The sequence below is a fragment of the Mastigoproctus giganteus genome, chromosome 7 (assembly GCF_048544385.1).
Source record: "Mastigoproctus giganteus isolate SK-2022 chromosome 7, ASM4854438v1, whole genome shotgun sequence".
Lineage (NCBI taxonomy): Eukaryota > Metazoa > Arthropoda > Arachnida > Uropygi > Thelyphonidae > Mastigoproctus > Mastigoproctus giganteus.
The window spans coordinates 77430199-77449613 of NC_143581.1; the positions used below are offsets into that span (position 1 = coordinate 77430199).

General features: G+C 38.4%; 1 protein-coding gene across 1 annotated transcript in view; it reads left to right on the top strand.

Annotated features, from left to right (window-relative positions):
* Positions 1-19415, top strand: part of l(2)k05819 (transmembrane protein 94-like protein l(2)k05819) — an 809128-nt gene that overhangs the window by 357109 nt on the left and 432604 nt on the right. Inside the window, exon 12 of the mRNA XM_090377739.1 lies at positions 13930-14051. Coding sequence (XP_090233865.1) covers positions 13930-14051 — 122 coding nt within the window. The remainder of the gene's footprint in view (positions 1-13929; positions 14052-19415) is intronic.

Consider the following 19415-nt stretch of genomic DNA (forward strand, 5'->3'; position numbering starts at 1 on the left):
TGCAAACACAGCACGATATCTATCTTTTTCTAATTTATGGTGGCCCTATCATTGCATGGCAACTTAGGGAGCACAAAACAAAGCATAGGGTTATTTCTGATGTTATCCCACTACCTTAAATGTGCTTGTGTTGAAACTTGCCATGTTGAAAAGTTCTAAATTTGGGATAAAATCAGAAAAACGACAGCAGATATTCTTTGTACACATCACTTGCCTTTCAGCATAATGAAATTCACTTGCAAATCCATCTGAAATTGCAGTGCACTGGGGAAATGTATGCACATATTTCAGAAAGAATATTTTGCCCTCCTGTGTTTCTGATTATCAAAGGCAGGAATGAGTTTTGCATCAAAGATTCCAGAGACAACCACCCTTTTTTGAGAAGAACTAGAGATGCCCTTTCTCTTTCCAAGACAGGTGCAAAATGATAAAAAACCTTTTCCCAGCAGGGTAGATCATTTACTTGTTTAATTGTCCATTTTTGAAAGTAGAATTTGCAGACCCCTAGCATAAGGCAATTTATCTTAGTCTTTCCAAATCCAGGAAAGGATCTGCAGCTCTCAAGCAATTATTGACCCATAGCCTTGTCTAGCTGTTTATATAAAATGCTATAATATATTATTAACACCGAACTGTTATGGTACTTGGAAGAAAATTCACTGCTTTCCAAAACTGTATTTTGGAAAGCAGTGAATGGGGCAGTTCAATATTGGATCACTTGAAGGGGCAGTTCAATATTGGATCACATACTTAGACTAGAAACATTTTGAAGCACAATAACTAGTATTGGTTTTCTTCGACATTACAATACATTGATGTGGCCCAGAGATGTGGCATTTTAGAAGAGCTTTATAAGCTAGATCCGAGATGAAATCTCCCCATTTTTATTAAGAATTTTTTATCAGATCAGACATTTCAAGCATAGATCTTCCCTTTCCTGCCTCTTTCCACCAAGAGGGAGTTCAACAAGGATCAGTTTTTAAGCATTAAATTCTTTGCTGTCAGAATATATTTTATGTTGTTGTTGTTATTTAGTTTTTAGGAGCATTAGCAACTAAGGCCATATTGCTCCAGGGATATGCGGTGGTCATTCCCTGACCTTTCCGCATCCTCCGTATTTGGTGGTCACGGGCTCGAACCCCAGTCTAATCAAGAAGTGGGTGCTACGCACTGCTGGTGCTGCCCACCGGCTATGGAGGCACCAATATATTTCATCATAGACCAGCTTCCACCTGTGGTTTCCATGCTCTTTATGTTGATGACAGTCAGCATCATACCACATCAAATTCCCCTTGAATGTATATTTTATACTACAGAGATCCATGGAATAGAACTTAAACTGAATGATATTCAAATTATGCAATTCTCTAAATTTATGTTATATGGTGATTCCTCAACTACCTTACAGGCTGTAATAGGGACATGTTATAGCACTCATCCATTTTTGTACTGGGTCCCTAAAATGATCTGCTCCCTTCTTCATTCAGTTTTATTGGATTCCTAGTCATATTGGAATTAAAGGAAATGAGGTGCAGATGAGAAGCTGCTAAATCGTCATGGAACCTGAATTAATATGAATTTTTAGTCCCACATGCAAACTGCCAACCTGTTACCATTGTATGTCTTAAAAATTGAAAATAATTATGGCATATACAGGATACAAATAAACTACACTAAATTAAACTTGTTTTTAGCATTAGTACAGGCATACGATGCAAGAAAGCAAGCTTATGCAGCATCAGCCAAGAAAAAAAAAAAAAATAAATAAATATGTTCCCCTTTCACCCCTCCATTCGTTCCAAATACCTGTCCAGCTCAGCCTTAAATTTATTTAGGCTATCAACTTCCACAACAAAAGATGGAAGTCTGTTCCACCGATCAACTACCCACTGGCTAAAGGCAAACTTCCACACATCTATCCTACAACTGTCTTTCCTCAATTCGAATTTATGCCCTCTCAGGTGATTATTCTGAGGAAGAGAATCCCATCAGCATTGAGCATGCTCAAACCATTCAAGACTTTATACACCTCAGACAGATCACCTCTAATGTTCCTAGTCTCTAGCTGCCCCAATTTGCTTAACTTAAGCATTTCTTGCTAAAAGAACCCCTTCATTCCCCTCATCAATCTTGTTGCCCTTCTCTTTATGCACTTAAGCAACTCTACATCCTTCCTAAAATGACCGAGCGGAAAAATCCCATCAGAATTCGTCATGCTCAACCTATTCAAGGCCGCATACACCTCAACCTCAATCAGATCACCTCACCTCGCACTGTCATTAGTAATAGCAAAATTTTCAGCATCTCTTACCAGCTGGGTCTGTCCAATTGTAGTAGCTGGAGAAATGGACATTAAATAGAAGGGGTGCAAGAATATTTGCTGATGCTATCGAGGCAGTGTTAGGTGGGTCAGAAAACTGCCAGCTTGGGGGCGATACAAGGACTAATAGATTAACAGTAGTCACTGGAAGAGGCGAAAGTAATTCTTGCACTGTTTCTACTGGAATGAGCAGCAGTTTGGAAAACAAGATGCAGGATATTTCAGAGACTGCTGGGAGTCATTGCGGTACAAGTAAACACATGGGTTGTGTTAGAGCAGCTAAGAATAGGAACAGGTGCATGTATACTTGTGTGTACGTCAGTGCTAGGAGTTTGGTAAATAAATTTGATGAATTTGAGGTATTGCTTAAAACATCAAAGACAGATATTGTTGGGATATCAAAGACGTGGTGTCACACAGATATAGCCACTGCAATACGCAGAACTTAAACTTTTCTTGGTAAGAGGACACCTTCGTTCCCATCACCAATCTTGTTGCCCTTCTCTGTACACGCTCCAGCAACTCTACATCCTTCCTAAAATGAGGCCTCCAGACCTGTACACAATACTGAAGGCATGGCCTGACGATTGCTTTATACAAAGGGATAATCACCTCCTTTTCCCTACGAGCAAAATTCCTGTTATCCCATGATCTGCTCTGGCAGCCTGTCTGCATTGCTCAGAAAACTTCATATCTAACTGCACAATTACTCCCAAATCTTTTTCATTTTCTACCACTCTAAGTGTGGTACCACGCAGTTGGTACATTTCTCTGGGGTTATTCTAACCATATGCAGTAATTTGCATTTATTAATTTTAAACTTCAGTTGCCACTTCTCAGCCCATCTGCCCAAATTTTCTAGATCCTGTTGCAGTAGCACACTGCCATTACGTCATTAACAACCCTGCCAGCCTTTGTATCATCTGGATGGAATTTGTTAAGTTGTGGAAGTTGTTAGCCTAAGTAAATTTAAGGCTCAGCTGGACAGGTATTTTGAACAAACGGAGGGGTAAATCGGAGTAAATTTATTTATTTATTTTTTTTTTTCGGCTGATGCTGCATAAGCTTGCTTTCTTGCATCATATTCCTCTACTAATGCTAATGCTAATCTGCAAATTTCGACATTAAACCTGATATACCTTCATCAATATCATTGATAAATATAAAAAAAAAAGAGTGGGCTCAATACCTGGGGTATTCCACTAATAACATTAGTCCACGAAGAGCAGCATCCATTGATTACCACTGTCATTAGTAATAGCAAAATTTTCAGCATCACTTACCAGCTAGGTCTGTCCAATTGGAGTAGCTGGAGTAATGGACATTAAATAGAAGTGGTGCAAGAATATTTGCTGATGCTATCGAGGCAGTGTTAGGTGCGGTCGGAAAACTGCTAGCTTGGGGGGGATACAAGGACAAATAGATTAACAGTAGTCACTGGCAGAGGTGAAAGTGATTCTTGCACTGCTTCTACTGGAATGAGCAGCAGCCTGGAAAACAAGATGCAGGGTATTTCAGAGACTGCTGGGAGTCATTGCGGTACAAGTAAACACATGGGTTGTGTTAGAGTAGCTAAGAATAGGAACAGGTGCATGTATACTTGTGTGTACGTCAGTGCTAGGAGTTTGGTAAATAAATTTGATGAATTTGACGTATTGCTCAAAACATCAAAGGCAGATATTGTTGGGATATCAGAGATGTGGTGTCACACAGATATAAGGAATACAATGTGTACAGAAAGGATAAACAGTATAGGAAGGGAGGAAGGGGTTATGCTGAGTCAGTTTTGTGTGACATAAGCATTGGGAGATCAAAATTGAGATTAGGAATGTGCTATAGACCTAATGACTCTGATGAGTATAATAAGAAACTGTACAGGGAAATAGTGGGCCAGTAAATCAGAGAGTCTTATAATGGGGGATTTTAATTTCCCAGATATCCACTGGAATTTGTGGTTTGGTCACTGATACACTAGCAAGGCTTTTGTGGATTTATTGGATGATTGTTTTCTACATCAGCATGTTCGGGAGGCAATTAGAGGGAGTAATACTCTTTCTTTGATTATCAGTAGTGATTTTTCATGCATTAAGAATCTGCAAATAAAGGAACCACTAGGTGGCAGTGATCACAGTGTGCTGAAGTGGGATTTACTCAAAGAGGTAACTACCATCAGGGGTAAAGGGAAGGGTTTTTGCTTTCGTACGATGGTCTGAGACAGTATTTAAATTCTATACAGTAGGACCAACTGATGATGTTACCAACAGCAAATTCAAAATGGGAAGCATTCAAAGAATTTCTCTTTGAAGCTACTAGGCTTTACATACCAACTAAGAAATATTGTTCAGGGTTTAGGCCTAAATGAATGTCAGATGAAATAATGAGACATATGGCAGAGAAGAAAAATGCATGGGATACATATAAATTAATGGGTGACGTGTAAGCCTATGAGAGATATAAGCTGGTCTGTAACCAAGTCACAAAGGATTAGGCAGGCAAACGCAGATTATGAGAAATCCTTGACAAAGGATGCAAAGAAAAACAGAAAAGAATTCTTTACCTATGTAAACTCTAGAAGAAAAGGGATGAATCAGATTGGTCCACTGGATATTGATGGTTCAACTGTTTATGATCCTGCTCAGCTGCCTAACAAACTAAATGAGTATTTTGCATCTACATTCATCCGGAAGGAGTTATTCAGGGAGGGGAATGCCAGAGGTGAGTTAAACTCCGGCAGTGAGTTGGATGATTTTGTAATAAATGAGAGGAAAGTGGAGGAGAAATTGTTGAGGATAAACATAAAAAAGGCATCCGGGGTGGATGGGATCTATCCATTTATATTAAAGGAGGCAGCAAAGGAAGTAAGCAAACCCTTAGCCATAATTATGAGAGCTTCTTTGGACTCAGGGGAGGTACCCATGGATGGAGATGTGCAAATGTTGACCCCAATTCACAAAGGAGGATCAAAGGGCAACACAAGTAATTATAGACCTGTTAGTTCAACACAAGTAATTATAGACCTGTTAGTTTAACTTCTGTTCCAGGAAATTAATGGAGGCACTGGCTTAAGAAGCATTGCAGGATCATCTAGACAAGACTTCGGTTAAAACTCGGACATGACACAGCATGGTTTTTTTGAAGAGAAAGTCTTGCCTGAACAATTTGATTGGATACTATGATGTGGTCACAAAGGAACTGGATGCAGGGAATAACTTTGATATCATATATTTGGACCTTAGAAAGGCTTTTGATACTGTTGCACTTGGAAGACTGCTGCACAAATTGGAGAAGTGTGGCATTGGAGGCAAACTGCTGCTATGGATAAAGGGATGGTTGTGTGGGAGAAGACAGAGTGGTAATCAATGGACACTGCTCATTGTGGACTAATGTTATTAGTGGAGTCCCTCAGGGTTCAGTATTGGGTCCATTGTTGTTTTCTGTATTTATAAATGATATTGATGATATGGTATATCAAGCTTAATATCCAAGTTTGCAGACGATACAAAGGTTGGCAGGGTTGTTAAGGACACTACTGACAGTATGCTGCTGCAACAGGATCTGGAAAGGTTGAGCAGGTGGGCTGAGAGGCAAATGAAGTTTAACATTGACAAATGTAAAGTACTACATATGGTAAACAGTAACCCCATAATAACGTATCAACTCTGTGGTACTACACTGACAGTGGTAGAAAATGTAAAGGACCTGGGGGTAATTGTGCAGGCAGATATGAAGTTTTCTGAGCAGTGCAGATGGGCTGCAAGAGTAGCTCATGGTGCCTTGTCAATGATATACAGAAATTTTTCTAGCAGGGATAATGAGGTGATTATTCCGTTTTTTAAGGCAATGGTCAGTACTGTATACAGGTCTGGAGGCCTCATTTCAAGAATGATGTAGAGCTGCTGGAACGAGTACAGAGATGGGCAATAAGATTAGTGAATGGAACAAAGGGTTGCTCTTACGAAGAAGATCTTAAGTTTTGAAAATTACAGTGTCTGGAGACTAGGCACCGGTGAGGTGATCTGATAGAGGTGTATAAAGCCTTGACTGGTTTGAGTATGCTCAATGCTGATGGGATTCTGCCTCTTGCTCAGAATAATCACCTGAGAGGGCATAAATTCAAATTGAGGAAAGACAGATGTAGGCTTATGTGCGGAAACTTGCCTTTAGCCAGCGGATAGTTGGTTGGTGGAACAGGCTTCCATTCCTTGTTGTGGAAGTTGATAGCCTAAATAAATTTAAGGTTCAAGTGGACAGGTATTTCGAATGAATGGGGAGGGGTGAAATGGGAGTGGTTTTTCTTTTTTTTTTGGCTGATGCTGCATAAGCTCGCTTTCTTGCATCATATGACTCTACTAATGCTAATGCTAAAATCACCAAGGAAAATCTGTTTGGAAAGTTAGATTTGTAGTAAGTTCAGTTTTTGACTTTTAGGGAGAGTCAAAAATTTCCATGTAATCAGTGAGTTGGGAGATTGCTAGGAACAACAAAATAAATTAGTCAATGGGCAAGGAAAGTGTAAGCCAGAGGCAATTCAGGATTAGGAAATTTCTGACGAGGAACATCGGTGTTGATAAATGCACAAGTACTTTATTTGAAGCAGAAGAAATGAGCAAATAAAATGGGTGGTGTTTGATGCAAATAATGATCAAGATTCTGTCAGAAACAAGAAGTAGGGCTTGACAGATTTTAGATAGAGTTATGAAGATTAGACCTCAGATCTTGTATATATTTCCATCTTGAACTAGGAAGTTTTTGAAAGGTTGAGTTCTTCTTGGAGAATTACTTGTTACATTAGCTTGAGTATTTGTGATGCTTTGATAGAATGGGAGGGCATGTATGAACTGATGAAATTTTTTGATACAGCCTAAGCCCATAGCAAGATTATACTTGGCTGCTTGACATAATTTGGCCTTAGCAGTGCCTCCAGCTCTGGGGCTTCCTTCAGTCACAGTTGGCTGTAGGAGTACATACTGTTCTAAATGCCTACTAGAGCATTACAAACTTGAATTAGTCTAGAAGGGTATCTTGTGGTGGTGGTGTTGCAATCTCTGAAATGTAAGGAATTTTTGACTTTGCCATGCTTCCAACCGTAACTACATGATCTATATAACACTGCATAAGAGACGGAAAGAAACTGGAGCAATGTTCAGGAGACCAAAAATTTTTTTTTAACTTCAGCCACTTAGTAATCAAATTTGTAGTATTGCTCTGACAAGCGGGGCCATCTACCATCAAGTATTCTGTACAACTAGACAACACTTTATGGTAGACGATAGTATTGTCTACTTGCAGAGATTCAACCAGCCCTATATGTAATGTGGAAACCATACTGTGGCCCTTGTTTATGATAATTATCAATTAATTGGCCACTTCTTACATGTCAAATGGTAGTTTTGGACCTTGCGTGGACTTTTTTCACATTATAAAAAAATGTGAATGTGTATGGCAATTGAGAAGTCAGATTTAAGTTTTTTTTTTTTTTAACACATCTTCAATTTAAAAAAGGTGCTCTAATTTAAATATAGTGTATTTATTTATTTATTTTTTTGTTTTAAGGTTAAAATAAAATTTTGTCCTACATTTCCAGCAGTTTTACTAAGATTACCACTTTCTCTGTATTATATAGTGAACCTGTAGTGTTGATTGTAATGACAGTTTGTGCACTTGAGGCAGTGTCAGAGGATTAGTCACAGGTTTAAATAGAAAGAAACATTTCCTCAAGAAAATAAAAGTAATATTATTTGTATCTGTGAGGAAATGTATCAGTGTTCTTGGGACACTGAGATATTAGCATTACTAGAGGCATATTTATATTTTCTTGCATATGATGCAAGAAAGCAAGCAAGCTTATACAGCATCAGGCAAAAAAAAAAAAAAAAAAACCCTTCTCATTTAACCCATCCATTCACTCCAAAAGTTTGTTTAGTTCTGCCCTGAATTTATTTAAGCTATCTACTTCAACAATGACAGATGGAAGTTTGTTCCAGCAATCAACCACCTGCTGGAAAAAGGCAAATTTCTGCACATCTATTCTACATCTGTTTTTTCTCACTTTTAATTTATGCTCCCTCAGTTGTCTGACAAAGGAAGAATCCCATCAGCATTGAGCTTGCCCAACCCATTCAAGGCCTATTACAGTGTCAGATCACCTCACAGATGCCTAGTCTCCATATTGCAATTTGCAGAACATAAGCCTTTTGTAGTAAGAGCAACCCTTTGTTTCCCTTGCCAATCTTGTTTCTCTTCTCTGTACTCATTCCAGCAGCCTACATCCTTCCTAAAATTAGGCCTCCAGAACTGTATGCAGTACACAAGGTGTGGTCTGACCATTGTCTTATACAAGGGACCATTGCCTTATACAAGATAACCACTTCCTTATCCCTGCTACCAAAATTCCTGGATATCATTGACAAGACCCCATGAGCTAAACTTGCAGCCTGTCTGCACTGCTCAGAAACTTCATATCTGACTGCACAATTACCCCTAGGTCGCTTTTTCATTCTCCACTACCCTAAGTGTAACACCACATAGTCGGTCCATTTCTCTGGTGGTTGCCACCTCTTATCCTATCAACCCAACTTTTCTAGATCCTGTTGCAGTAGCATACTATCATTACTGTCATTAACAACCCTGCCAACCTTCATATCGTCTGCAAACAAACTTGGACAATAAGCCTGATGTACCTTCATAAATATCATTGATAAATACAGAAAACAACAATGGGCCCAAGACCGAACCCTGGGGACTCCACTAATAACATTAGTCCACGAAGAGCAGTGTCCATTGATTACCATTCTCTGTCTTCTCCCACTCAACCATCCCTTTATCCATAGCAGCAACTAGCCCTTAATGCCATACCGCTCCAATTTGTACATTTGTCTTCCATGTGCAACAGCATTGAAAGCTTTCCTAAAATTCAAGTACAGGAGACTCTCAATTAACTGGGACACTTCAAGACTCCAGATTAAAAAAAAAAAAAAAAAAAAAATCAACCAGAAATCATAAAATTCAATTAATAACTAGAATAGGTATAAACAGATATTTTGTAAGTCGTAAATAAGCGACAAGTGGCATTATAAGTCATCACTGGGAGATTACTGTACCTATTATCTTGCAATCCCCACTGTCTTCACACCCGTCGTTCAAAAAAAAAAGAAAAGAGTAAAGAAAAGAAGTTTGTTTTAGTTCGTCGTGCCAATTGTTCCGTTGCAGCACAAAAGGACAAATTTTGTTTTGTTATTTATGTCAGGGATGTTGGAATTTTGTTTAGTTTTTTTTTATTTTTTTTTTATTTAGAAATCACGAAAATAATGGGCAAACGCAAAAGAGTTGTGTTTTAAATCTCTAAGGAATTATTATAATAAGGATGTATCCAAACAGTAACAAGTATCGCAGTTTGCTGCCTAATCCATGTGTTTCTCTTTTATCTAACAGTCTGATTCCAAATATAATTCGTTCCATTTTTTGCTGTGTAGTTCTCAGCTTCTCTTCCATTCTTTTGGTGAGTGCCCAAGTTTCACTTCCTTAAGTCATGGTGGGGAGTATATATTGGTTCATTAGCCCTGCAGTTGCCCTCTGAATCACAGCCTTTTAAAATGCACTACTTGCTTGATGTTTGTGGAGCAGTCAGGTACGAGATACGACACTGCCAGGGGGGATGTCATTGTGTGTGCGCGCGATGCAAGGAGTGTAAGGAAATCAGGCAACAATTCAGCATTGTTATGGGCCTATATGACAGCTTGAAGGACAGGGTGGATGCCCTCGAAGGATTAAAAGTGAGGGGCCCATCAAGCTCTCAGCTGCCCACACCAATGCCAGAGCTTGAACTTTGTCATCACGCAACACAGCGGCAGCCCGCAAAGCAGAATACGCTGATCCCAAAGGAACTAGTAGTTGTTAGTGAATCTATTGTCAGGGAAACGGGAAACATGCTTTGTAAAAAGGATAAGTGGAACAGGATCAGGGTATGTCTGCCAGGGGCAAAGGTTGATGACGTTATAGAGCGGATATCATCTTTTAAGGGCACAAAAGGTGATATAGTTGTACACGTTGGCACTAATGATATTAAGAGTAGGAGGCCGGCAGAATTACTTAACAAGTACAGGTCACTGTTGAAAAAAAGCCGTGAATTAGGGTTGAATTTGAAAGTGTCTACAATTCTGCCCAGACACGATAGGAGGGAGTATATGATGAGAGCTCTGTTGATCAATTCGGCCCTGGAAAGATTGTGCAAGGCTCAAGGGGTAGAATTTTTTTCAACCTGGTCTGTACTTGTTAACAGGAGAAACTGCTTCTACAGGGATGGAATACACTTAAATAGAAAGGGTGCAAGAATATTTCCTAATGCTATCGAGGCAGTGTTAGGGGGATCGGAAAACTGGTAGCTTGGGTGAGTACAAGGACTAATAGATTAACAGTAGCCACTGGCAGAGGTGAAAGTGATTCTTGCACTACTTCTATTGGAATGAGCAGCAGCCTGGAAAATAAGATGCTGGATATTTCAGAGACTGCTGGGAATCATTGGGGTACAAGTAAACACATGGGTTGTGTTCGGGTAGCTAAGAAAAAGAACAGGTGCATGTATACTTGGGTGTACACCAATGCTAGGAGTTTAGTAAATAAATTTGATGAATTTGACGTATTGCTCAAAACATCAAAGGCAGATATTTTTGGGATTTCAGAGACGTGGTGTCACACAGATATAAGGAATGCAGAACTGGAATTTGGGGAATCCAATGTCTACAGAAAGGATAAACAGGATAGGAAGGGAGGAGGGGTTATGCTATTAGTTAAGAAATACGTAAAATCCAAGGAAGTGAAGCCAGTCGACATCACTGGACAGTGCAGTGTCGAGTCAGTTTGGTGTGACATAAGCATTGAGAGATCAAAATTGAGAGTAGGAGTGTGCTATAGGCTTAATGACTCTGATGAGTATAATAAGAAACTGTACAAGGAAATAGAGTGGGCCAGTAAATCAGAGAGTCTTATAATGGGGGATTTTAATTTCCCAGATATTGACTGGAATTTGGGTGCTGGTCACTCACACTAGCAAGGCTTTTGTGGATTTATTGGATGATGGTTTTCTACATCAGCATGTTCGGGAGGCAACTAGAGGGAGTAATACTCTTGATTTGATTATCAGTAGTGGTTCTTCATGCATTAAGAATCTGCAGATAAATGAACCACTAGGTGGCAGTGATCACAGTGTGCTGAAGTGGGATTTACTCAAAGAGGTAACTACCATTAGGGGTAAAGGGAAGGGTTATTGCTTTCGTAAAGGCAACTACGATGGACTGAGACAGTTTTTAAATTCTATACAGTGGGACCAACTGATGTTGTTACCAACAGCAAACTCAAAATGGGAAGCATTCAAAGAACTTATCTTTGAAGCTACTAGGCTTTACATACTAACTAAGAAATATTGTTCAAGGTTTAGGCCTAAATGGATGTCAGATGAACTAATGAGACATATGGCAGAAAAGAAAAATGCATGGGATACATACAAATTAACACGTGACACAGAAGCCTATGATAGATACAAGTTGATCTGTAACCAAGTTACAAAGGAGATTAGGCAAGCGAAGGCAGATTATGAGAAGTCTTTGGCAAGGCATGCAAAGAAAAACTGCAGGGAATTCTTTACTTACGTAAACTCTAGAAGGAAGGGGATGAATCAGATTGGTCCACTTGATATCGTTGGGTCAACCGTTGATGATTCTGCTGAGGTCCTAACAAACTAAATGAATATTTTGCATCGACATTTACACATGAGGAGTTCAGCGAGGGGAATGCCAGAGGTGTATTCAACTCTGGCAGTAAACTAGAGAATCTTGTAATAACTGAGAGTAAAGTGGAGGAGAAATTGTTGAAGATAAACACAAGAATGGCACCTGGGGTGGATGGGATCTATCCAGTTATATTAAAGGAGGCAGCAAAGGAAGTAAGCAAACCCTTAGCCATAATTATGAGAGCTTCCTTGGACTCAGGGGAGGTACCCATGGACTGGAGATGTGCAAAAGTGACCCCAATTCACAAGGGAGGATCAAAGGCTGACACAATTAATTATAGACCTGTTAGTTTAACTTCTGTTCCCGGAAAATTAATGGAGGCACTGGTTAAAGACGCACTGCAGGATCATTTAGACAGGACTTCAGTTATAGCTCGGACTCAGCATGGTTTTGTTAAGGGGAAGTCTTACCTGACCAATTTGATTGGATAGTATGATGGAGTCACAAAAGAACTGGATGCAGGGAATAACTTTGATATTATATACTTGGATCTTAGAAAGGCTTTTGATACTGTTGCACATGGAAGACTGCTGCATAAATTGGAGCAATGTGGCATTGGAGGCAAATTGCTGCTATGGATAAAGGGCTGGTTGAGGGGGAGAAGACAGAGTGGTAATCAATGGACACTGCTCATCGTGGACTAATGTTATTAGTGGAGTCCCTAAGGGACGTATACAGTATTGGGTCCATTATTGTTTTCTGTATTTATAAATGATATTGATGATAGTATATCAAGCTTAATGTCCAAGTTTGCAGATGATATGAAGGTTGGCAGGGTTGTCAAGGACACTACTGACACTATGCTGCTGCAACAGGATCTGGAAAGGTTGAGCAGATGGGCTGAGAGGTGGCAAATGAAGTTTAACATTGAGAAATGTAAAGTACTACATATGGGAAACAGCAACCCCAGAGCAACGTATCAACTCTGTGGTACTACATTGACAGTGGTAGGGAATGAAATAGTGCAGACAGGCTGCAAGAGTAGCTCATGGTGTATTGTCAATGATATATAGGAATTTTTCTAGCAGGGATAAGGAGGTAACTATTCCCTTGTATAAGGCAATGGTCAGGCCACACCTAGAGTACTGTATACAGGTCTGGAGGCCTCATTTCAAGAAGGATGTAGAGCTGCTGGAACGAGTACAGAGAACGACAACAAGATTAGTGAATGGAACAAAGGGGTGCTCTTACGAAGAAAGGCTTAAGTTTTGCAAATTACAGAGTCTGGAGACTAGGCACCAGCGAGGTGATCTGATAGAGGTGTATAAAGCCTTGAATGGTTTGAGCATGCTCAATGCTGATGGGATTGTTCCTCTTGCTCAGAATAATCACCTGAGAGGGCATATATTCAAATTGAGGAAAGACAGATGTAGGATAGACGTGCGGAAATTTGCCTTTAGCCAGCGGGTAGTTGGTTGGTGGAACAGACTTCCATCCCTTGTTGTGGAAGTCGCCAGCCAAAAAAAATGTAAAGCTTAGCTGGACAGGTATTTCGAACAAACTGAGGGTTGAAGTGGAAGTTTTTTTTTTTTTTTTTTTTTTTGGCTGATGCTGCATAAGCTTGCTTTCTTGTGTCATATGCCTCTGCTAATGGTAAATGGCGATGTTTGTAGTGAAAGTGTTTATAAATATTTGGCTGATTCATCTTTCTCTCTTTTTCTCTCTCTCTCTCTCTCTCTCTCTCTCTCTCTCTCTGTGTTAGATGTGATAATTATTTATTATATTTTTACAACTCATCTCTCAGTATTTGTGCATGTAGTATTAATTTATTCTTTTGAAGATTTTCTGAATTATATAAATAATTTGTTTTTTGTCACAACATAGGGTTTTGCAATTCTTTTGAATACCTGCAATCCTGCTGTTCAAGAGTATTATTCTCAGTTTTGTGATCATATTGCTTGTGAATCACTCTATAATGATGCTGCAGTTCCTGTTGTTAATAAAAGGTAAAACATTATCTTAAATGGGCATCTAAAGTAACTTAATTATTGTGGTAATTTAATTCTTATATATAAAGGAAATTTGTTTATACTGAAAAATCAGAATTAATATAATATTCCTTGGTATGTCCATCTTTTTAGTTAATAGAAGATCAGAGATATAGAGTGTAACTTTGTTAACTTTAAATAAGTTAACAAAATTGTACTCTGTACCTCTGATCTTCTGTTAACTATTATTCAAAATCAGTAGCAGAGAGTGTGTGGTTTTATATGATTTCTTCCCTCACTTTCATGTCAGCCAGATGTAATAAATAAATAAGGATAAGTAATCTTTTTGTAGCATATACAGCCATCCACATACAGAAGATATTACTACTTCATTCTAACTGCTTAAAACAGCTAATGTACCAGCCAATAATATGCAATAGATCATTAATTTTTTCTGGTCACATGGATTTGATCCTGAAATGTATGATGTTGGTCACAGACTCTATCCCTAGGCCAGAGCCTCTCCAAGGTTGTTCAGTCAAAAAGAAAAGACATCTAAGAAGAAAAGAAGAAGAAAACACCATAAGAATATAAGTTTCAGAGAAAATGAAAATAAGCAACAAAGATAATAAGAAGGGCAAGTCTGATATTATGAAGGAATTGGAAATTTTGATGTTGCCATTATCTTATCTTATCTTATCTTACCTTACCTTACCTTGTCCACTACCTTAAAAATCTTGATTCAGTTACTGAGCATGCTCTAAATAGTTTAAAAACTAAAATAAGAAAAAATAATTTAGGATGCAGGTTAGAAGACAAGTTGTTTGAATAATTTTTGATAGCCTTATGTTTTTTCATTACTTTGTAGAATTTGTATCAACAACATATGCATATTTTGCCTTACAAGTTGCTAATTCCTTCTGAATTCTCCATGAACTGGAGTTTCAGATAACTACTTGATATTGCTTATATATCGAACTTGCAGGTTACCTATTATTATAAACTTCCCCCATTATATCTGCTGTCATTATTATAGACATGATTCCTCTAGTTCTAGTGTTTTTGTTAGTTCCTTGTTTACTTTACCTAATAATGAATTGTCTACTTACATAAACAATGTATTTTGATAAATTACATGTTTTGTACTTCATTATTCATGTAAGATTAAGTATGCAATTTTAACTGTTGATTTTCAAAAAAAAATTACAATCTAAATTTAAGCTTCCTCGATGTACGACATTAGCAGCAACTTATATTGTTTATGCAACTTAATGCTTCTTATGTAAACAGGTTTTATTGAAATTCAACCCTTGAGAATCCATTCTTTGTCCATATACCAAACCTATCTGTTCAATGATTATTTTTTGCTCATAGTACATGTATTCTTGTCATCTGGAGTGTCTAATTAAGAAATGAGTTAGCCATATTTCTTTTGAGAAACTGGGAGGTATGTTTTTAGAGATATACCTACCTCTATTTAGAAGGTATATTTCTTTTGGAGACTTCAGAAGCCATCATGCCAAGTTCGATGGAGATTGATCAAATAATGGTGGATTTATAGAGAAACATAAGGCCATTTTAGTTACCTTTAAACTTTTACAAAAATTAATATCCCTTTCCTTTAATCTTGATAGTATTTATATATTTAAGTAAATCCCACACCAGTATATTATGATCACTGTCATCTAGTAGTTTCTTTATCTGTAAATTCTTATTACATGTAGTGTCACTGCTGATAATCAAATCGAGAACGTTGCTTTCTCTTTTTGCCCTTTTAATATGCAGTCAGCAGTCATTGAATACATTCAGAAAAGCTATTCTACTTTGTTAGCCACCTACTCACAGATTTTAGTCATTATCTGGAAAGATAAAATCTCCTGTTATAAGACATTCTTGTTTGCTGGTCTACCCTAGTTGTTCATTTTACTCATCACAGCCACATGGCATGTGAACATATTACTACTCTGATTTTAATTTTTGTAATGCTTATGTCACACCAAACTAACTGAACATTACACTGGCCACCCTCATCAACTTAGTGCAGTGCATTAGGTGTTACTCCTAGCCATCTTCAAAGCTGTGCTGACTTCTTGCCTGTATATACGGACGGTTCCAAATCTCCTTCAACTGTTGGAGCAGCAGCAGTGTTTCCCTCAGCTATCATATCAGCTTCTCTTCCACCTGAGTATAGCAACTTTTCAGCAGAACTGCACGCAATACAATTAGCTCTAGAAAATTTGACTCTACACCCATCTGCAAAATATATAGTTTACACTGACTCTCTCAGCTCAATTAGAGCAATGCAGAATCCCTCTCAAAAGAATCATATTTTAATGAAAATCCGGAGTTTGCTATTGCAAATTGACCACAATCAACAACTAGTGAAGTTTTGCTCGATTCCGGCACATTCAGGCATAAAAGGAAATGAACTGGCTGATATATTTGCAAAAATCCATCAACCTTAGACTTAACCTCTGTCTTCATTCCAGCATCTGATTATAATATCATAATTCAAACAGCTTACCATGCACAGTGGACAGAGCTATGGCATAAAGAAACAAATAACAAACTTTTTCTATTGAAACAGGACCAAAAATTATGGCACTTATGCACTCAATCAGTTCAGCGAGAAGAAGTGGTACTCGCACGGATAAGAATAGGGCATACCCATCTGACTCACCTCCATTTACTCACCTGCAATGATCCTCCTCAGTGTTCACACTGCTCTGAACATCTAACAGTCAAACATATTTTGATTCACTATCCACACTATCAACCTCATCGTACTTCAACACTTCAAAATCTGGCTAATCTTCAAGAACCATTGACGCTACATCATATCATAGGAGAGGAGGCAAATATTAAGGAACTCTTTTGCTTTCTGAAACAAATTAGAGTGTATAATCTTTTATGAATCGCTTTCAGAACTGGAATGAATTTGAATTGCTATGTTCTTAATTATTTTCTGATATAACTACTAATAGGCGCACTATAGCCATAGCAGCTAATGCGCCAATAAACAACCATACCACACACACGCATTAGGTGTTACTTGTTTCTTAACTGGTAGTATAAATCTCTCCACCCTTTCTCCCTCCCTCCTGCCCTTTCTGTACATAGAGCCCACCATGTTCAAATTCCATATCTCTTAAATCTGAGTAGCACCGTGTTTCTGATATATGTGCAGTTTCTTCATCTAATGAATTTACTAAGATTTCCAATTCATCAAATTTGTTTACTATACTCCTAGCATTGGCGGTGACCTGGTGGCAAGTACATATATAATGTTTATTTTCAGTGTATTGGGTAGGGGTGCTGATCTGTCAATTGTAATAACTATGGAAGAAATTGAGAATGCCTGCAAGGTCAAAGCAGATAACTTGAAATTAAATTAGATTAACATAAAAATAATAATAACGATGGTACCTAAAGTAGTGGGTCATAGAGCTTTAACTACTTCTTCATAGGGTCGGCAGTCAAAACCGTAGGAGCCACCGCAGTAAGTTGGGTCTCTGTTTCTATTATGATGTATACTTGTGAAAACGTATATATCATAGCCGACCCGACAGTGACCAGAAGGAAGGAATAAAATTCAAACATAAATATATAAGTGTAAAATTGAGTTAAAAAGCTAAAGTAAAGCCAATTAAATCTAGTTAAAGGAAAAATGAATGAAAGTATTCAAAAAGAAGGCAAAATACAGTATGAAATTTAAAACAGAGAACTTTAGATAATGGAATAAAGTCAGGTTAATGCCAACTTACTGTTTGCTTAGACCAGAATCGGTGAAGTTAGCTACATGTGGTGATTACAGTATATTTATATCGGTTGAAGTAACCCCGAGTGAGGGGGGGCGGGGAGTGGAAGAAGGAGTGAAATCGTCAAAGTGAACCATACCCATGTGACAGGGAAGTAAGCAGTTAAACAAATGAGGCAAAGTGCCAGCAAAGGGAAAATCAATGACTAACAAGGTAGTGTAGAAAAGACACTAAACTTTGTTTAAAAAGAAAAAAAGGAGCGATAGCAGAGGAATAGCATCTCGATATTGCTTTCGGCCAGCCTAATCTTGCACGAGAAATAAGTTGTAATAATTAAGGACAGTAGAAATCAATTGGAAGAAGGGGAATATATTTGTGCTCGGATTGCCAAACCCGTACCATAGTCGGTCCCTGGATGGAAGACTGGACAAATGCCTCATGTGTTTAAGTCAGAATCGGTATTGTTATTGAGGAAATGTGAAAGGAAGAACGAATTGAAATACAAATAATGTCAACAAAACTTAACAAAACAGTGAGCAGGACATAATAAAAGACAGTACTCCTGTGCATAGCCAATCCGTGGGCACGAGCTTTCTACACCATGAGACATGACAGAAGCTAGGGGGGTATATAACTATACATTATGTACAGGCCTGAAAGTAATATGTAATCAAAACAGCAAATATGTTGTTTATATTTAACCCCAGGGGCTCTACATCTGATGAGTATGGGCTTGGCACACCTGGGGTCCTGAGTTGGATATCATCATTCTTCTCTTCCTTGGTGATTCCTTTCTACTTCTCTCTCTCTCTCTCTCTCTCTCTCTCTCTCTCTCTCAGGGTAATTCAGAATTTTTTTTTTTTTTTTGGCTGGTACAGCATAAGCCTCAGGCTTCCTTGCACTATATATCTAATAATAATAATAATAATATCAAAATTGTAGTTTATAATATTTATTGGTTTTTTTGAAATGATGGTAGCAGAATGCTGTAGGGAAATTATTACATGTACAGAGCATAGGCCCCCAGGGGCATGGCGCCTCCATAGCCAGGTGGGAAGGAGCAGCCAGTGCGTAGTACATGCTACTTCATTAGACCAGGGTTCGAGCCCGTCACCACCAAATGCAAAGGATGCGGAAAGGTTAGGGAATGACCACTGCATATCCCCGGAGCAATATGGCCTTAGTTGCTAATGCTCCTAAAAACCAAATAACAAACAAACAAACAAAATAAACCCAGGGGCATATGCTCTGTACAGCTCCTCGACACATTCTCCAAACTTGCAAGATCCACATTTAACACACATCACGCAGAGCAAACTAGCATCCAATGCTTCTAGCCTGAATCGTAATGAGGTCATCACCTCCAATTCCTATCATCCCCACTCCAATCTAAAATTTAACAAATGCTCCAATAAGCTCTGTCTTATATGCCTAAACATGCTTCCACAACATGTTTCAAACAATACTAAAGAACCAATATCTTTCAAAAGCAGCAATGTAGTTTATCTTTTAACCCGCTGAACCTGTAATATGAAATATGTAGAACAAACTGGAAACAAGCTCCACCTCAGGCTTATCCTGCACAGGTCAGATATCAGAATTACAATCACTTCCAGACACATTG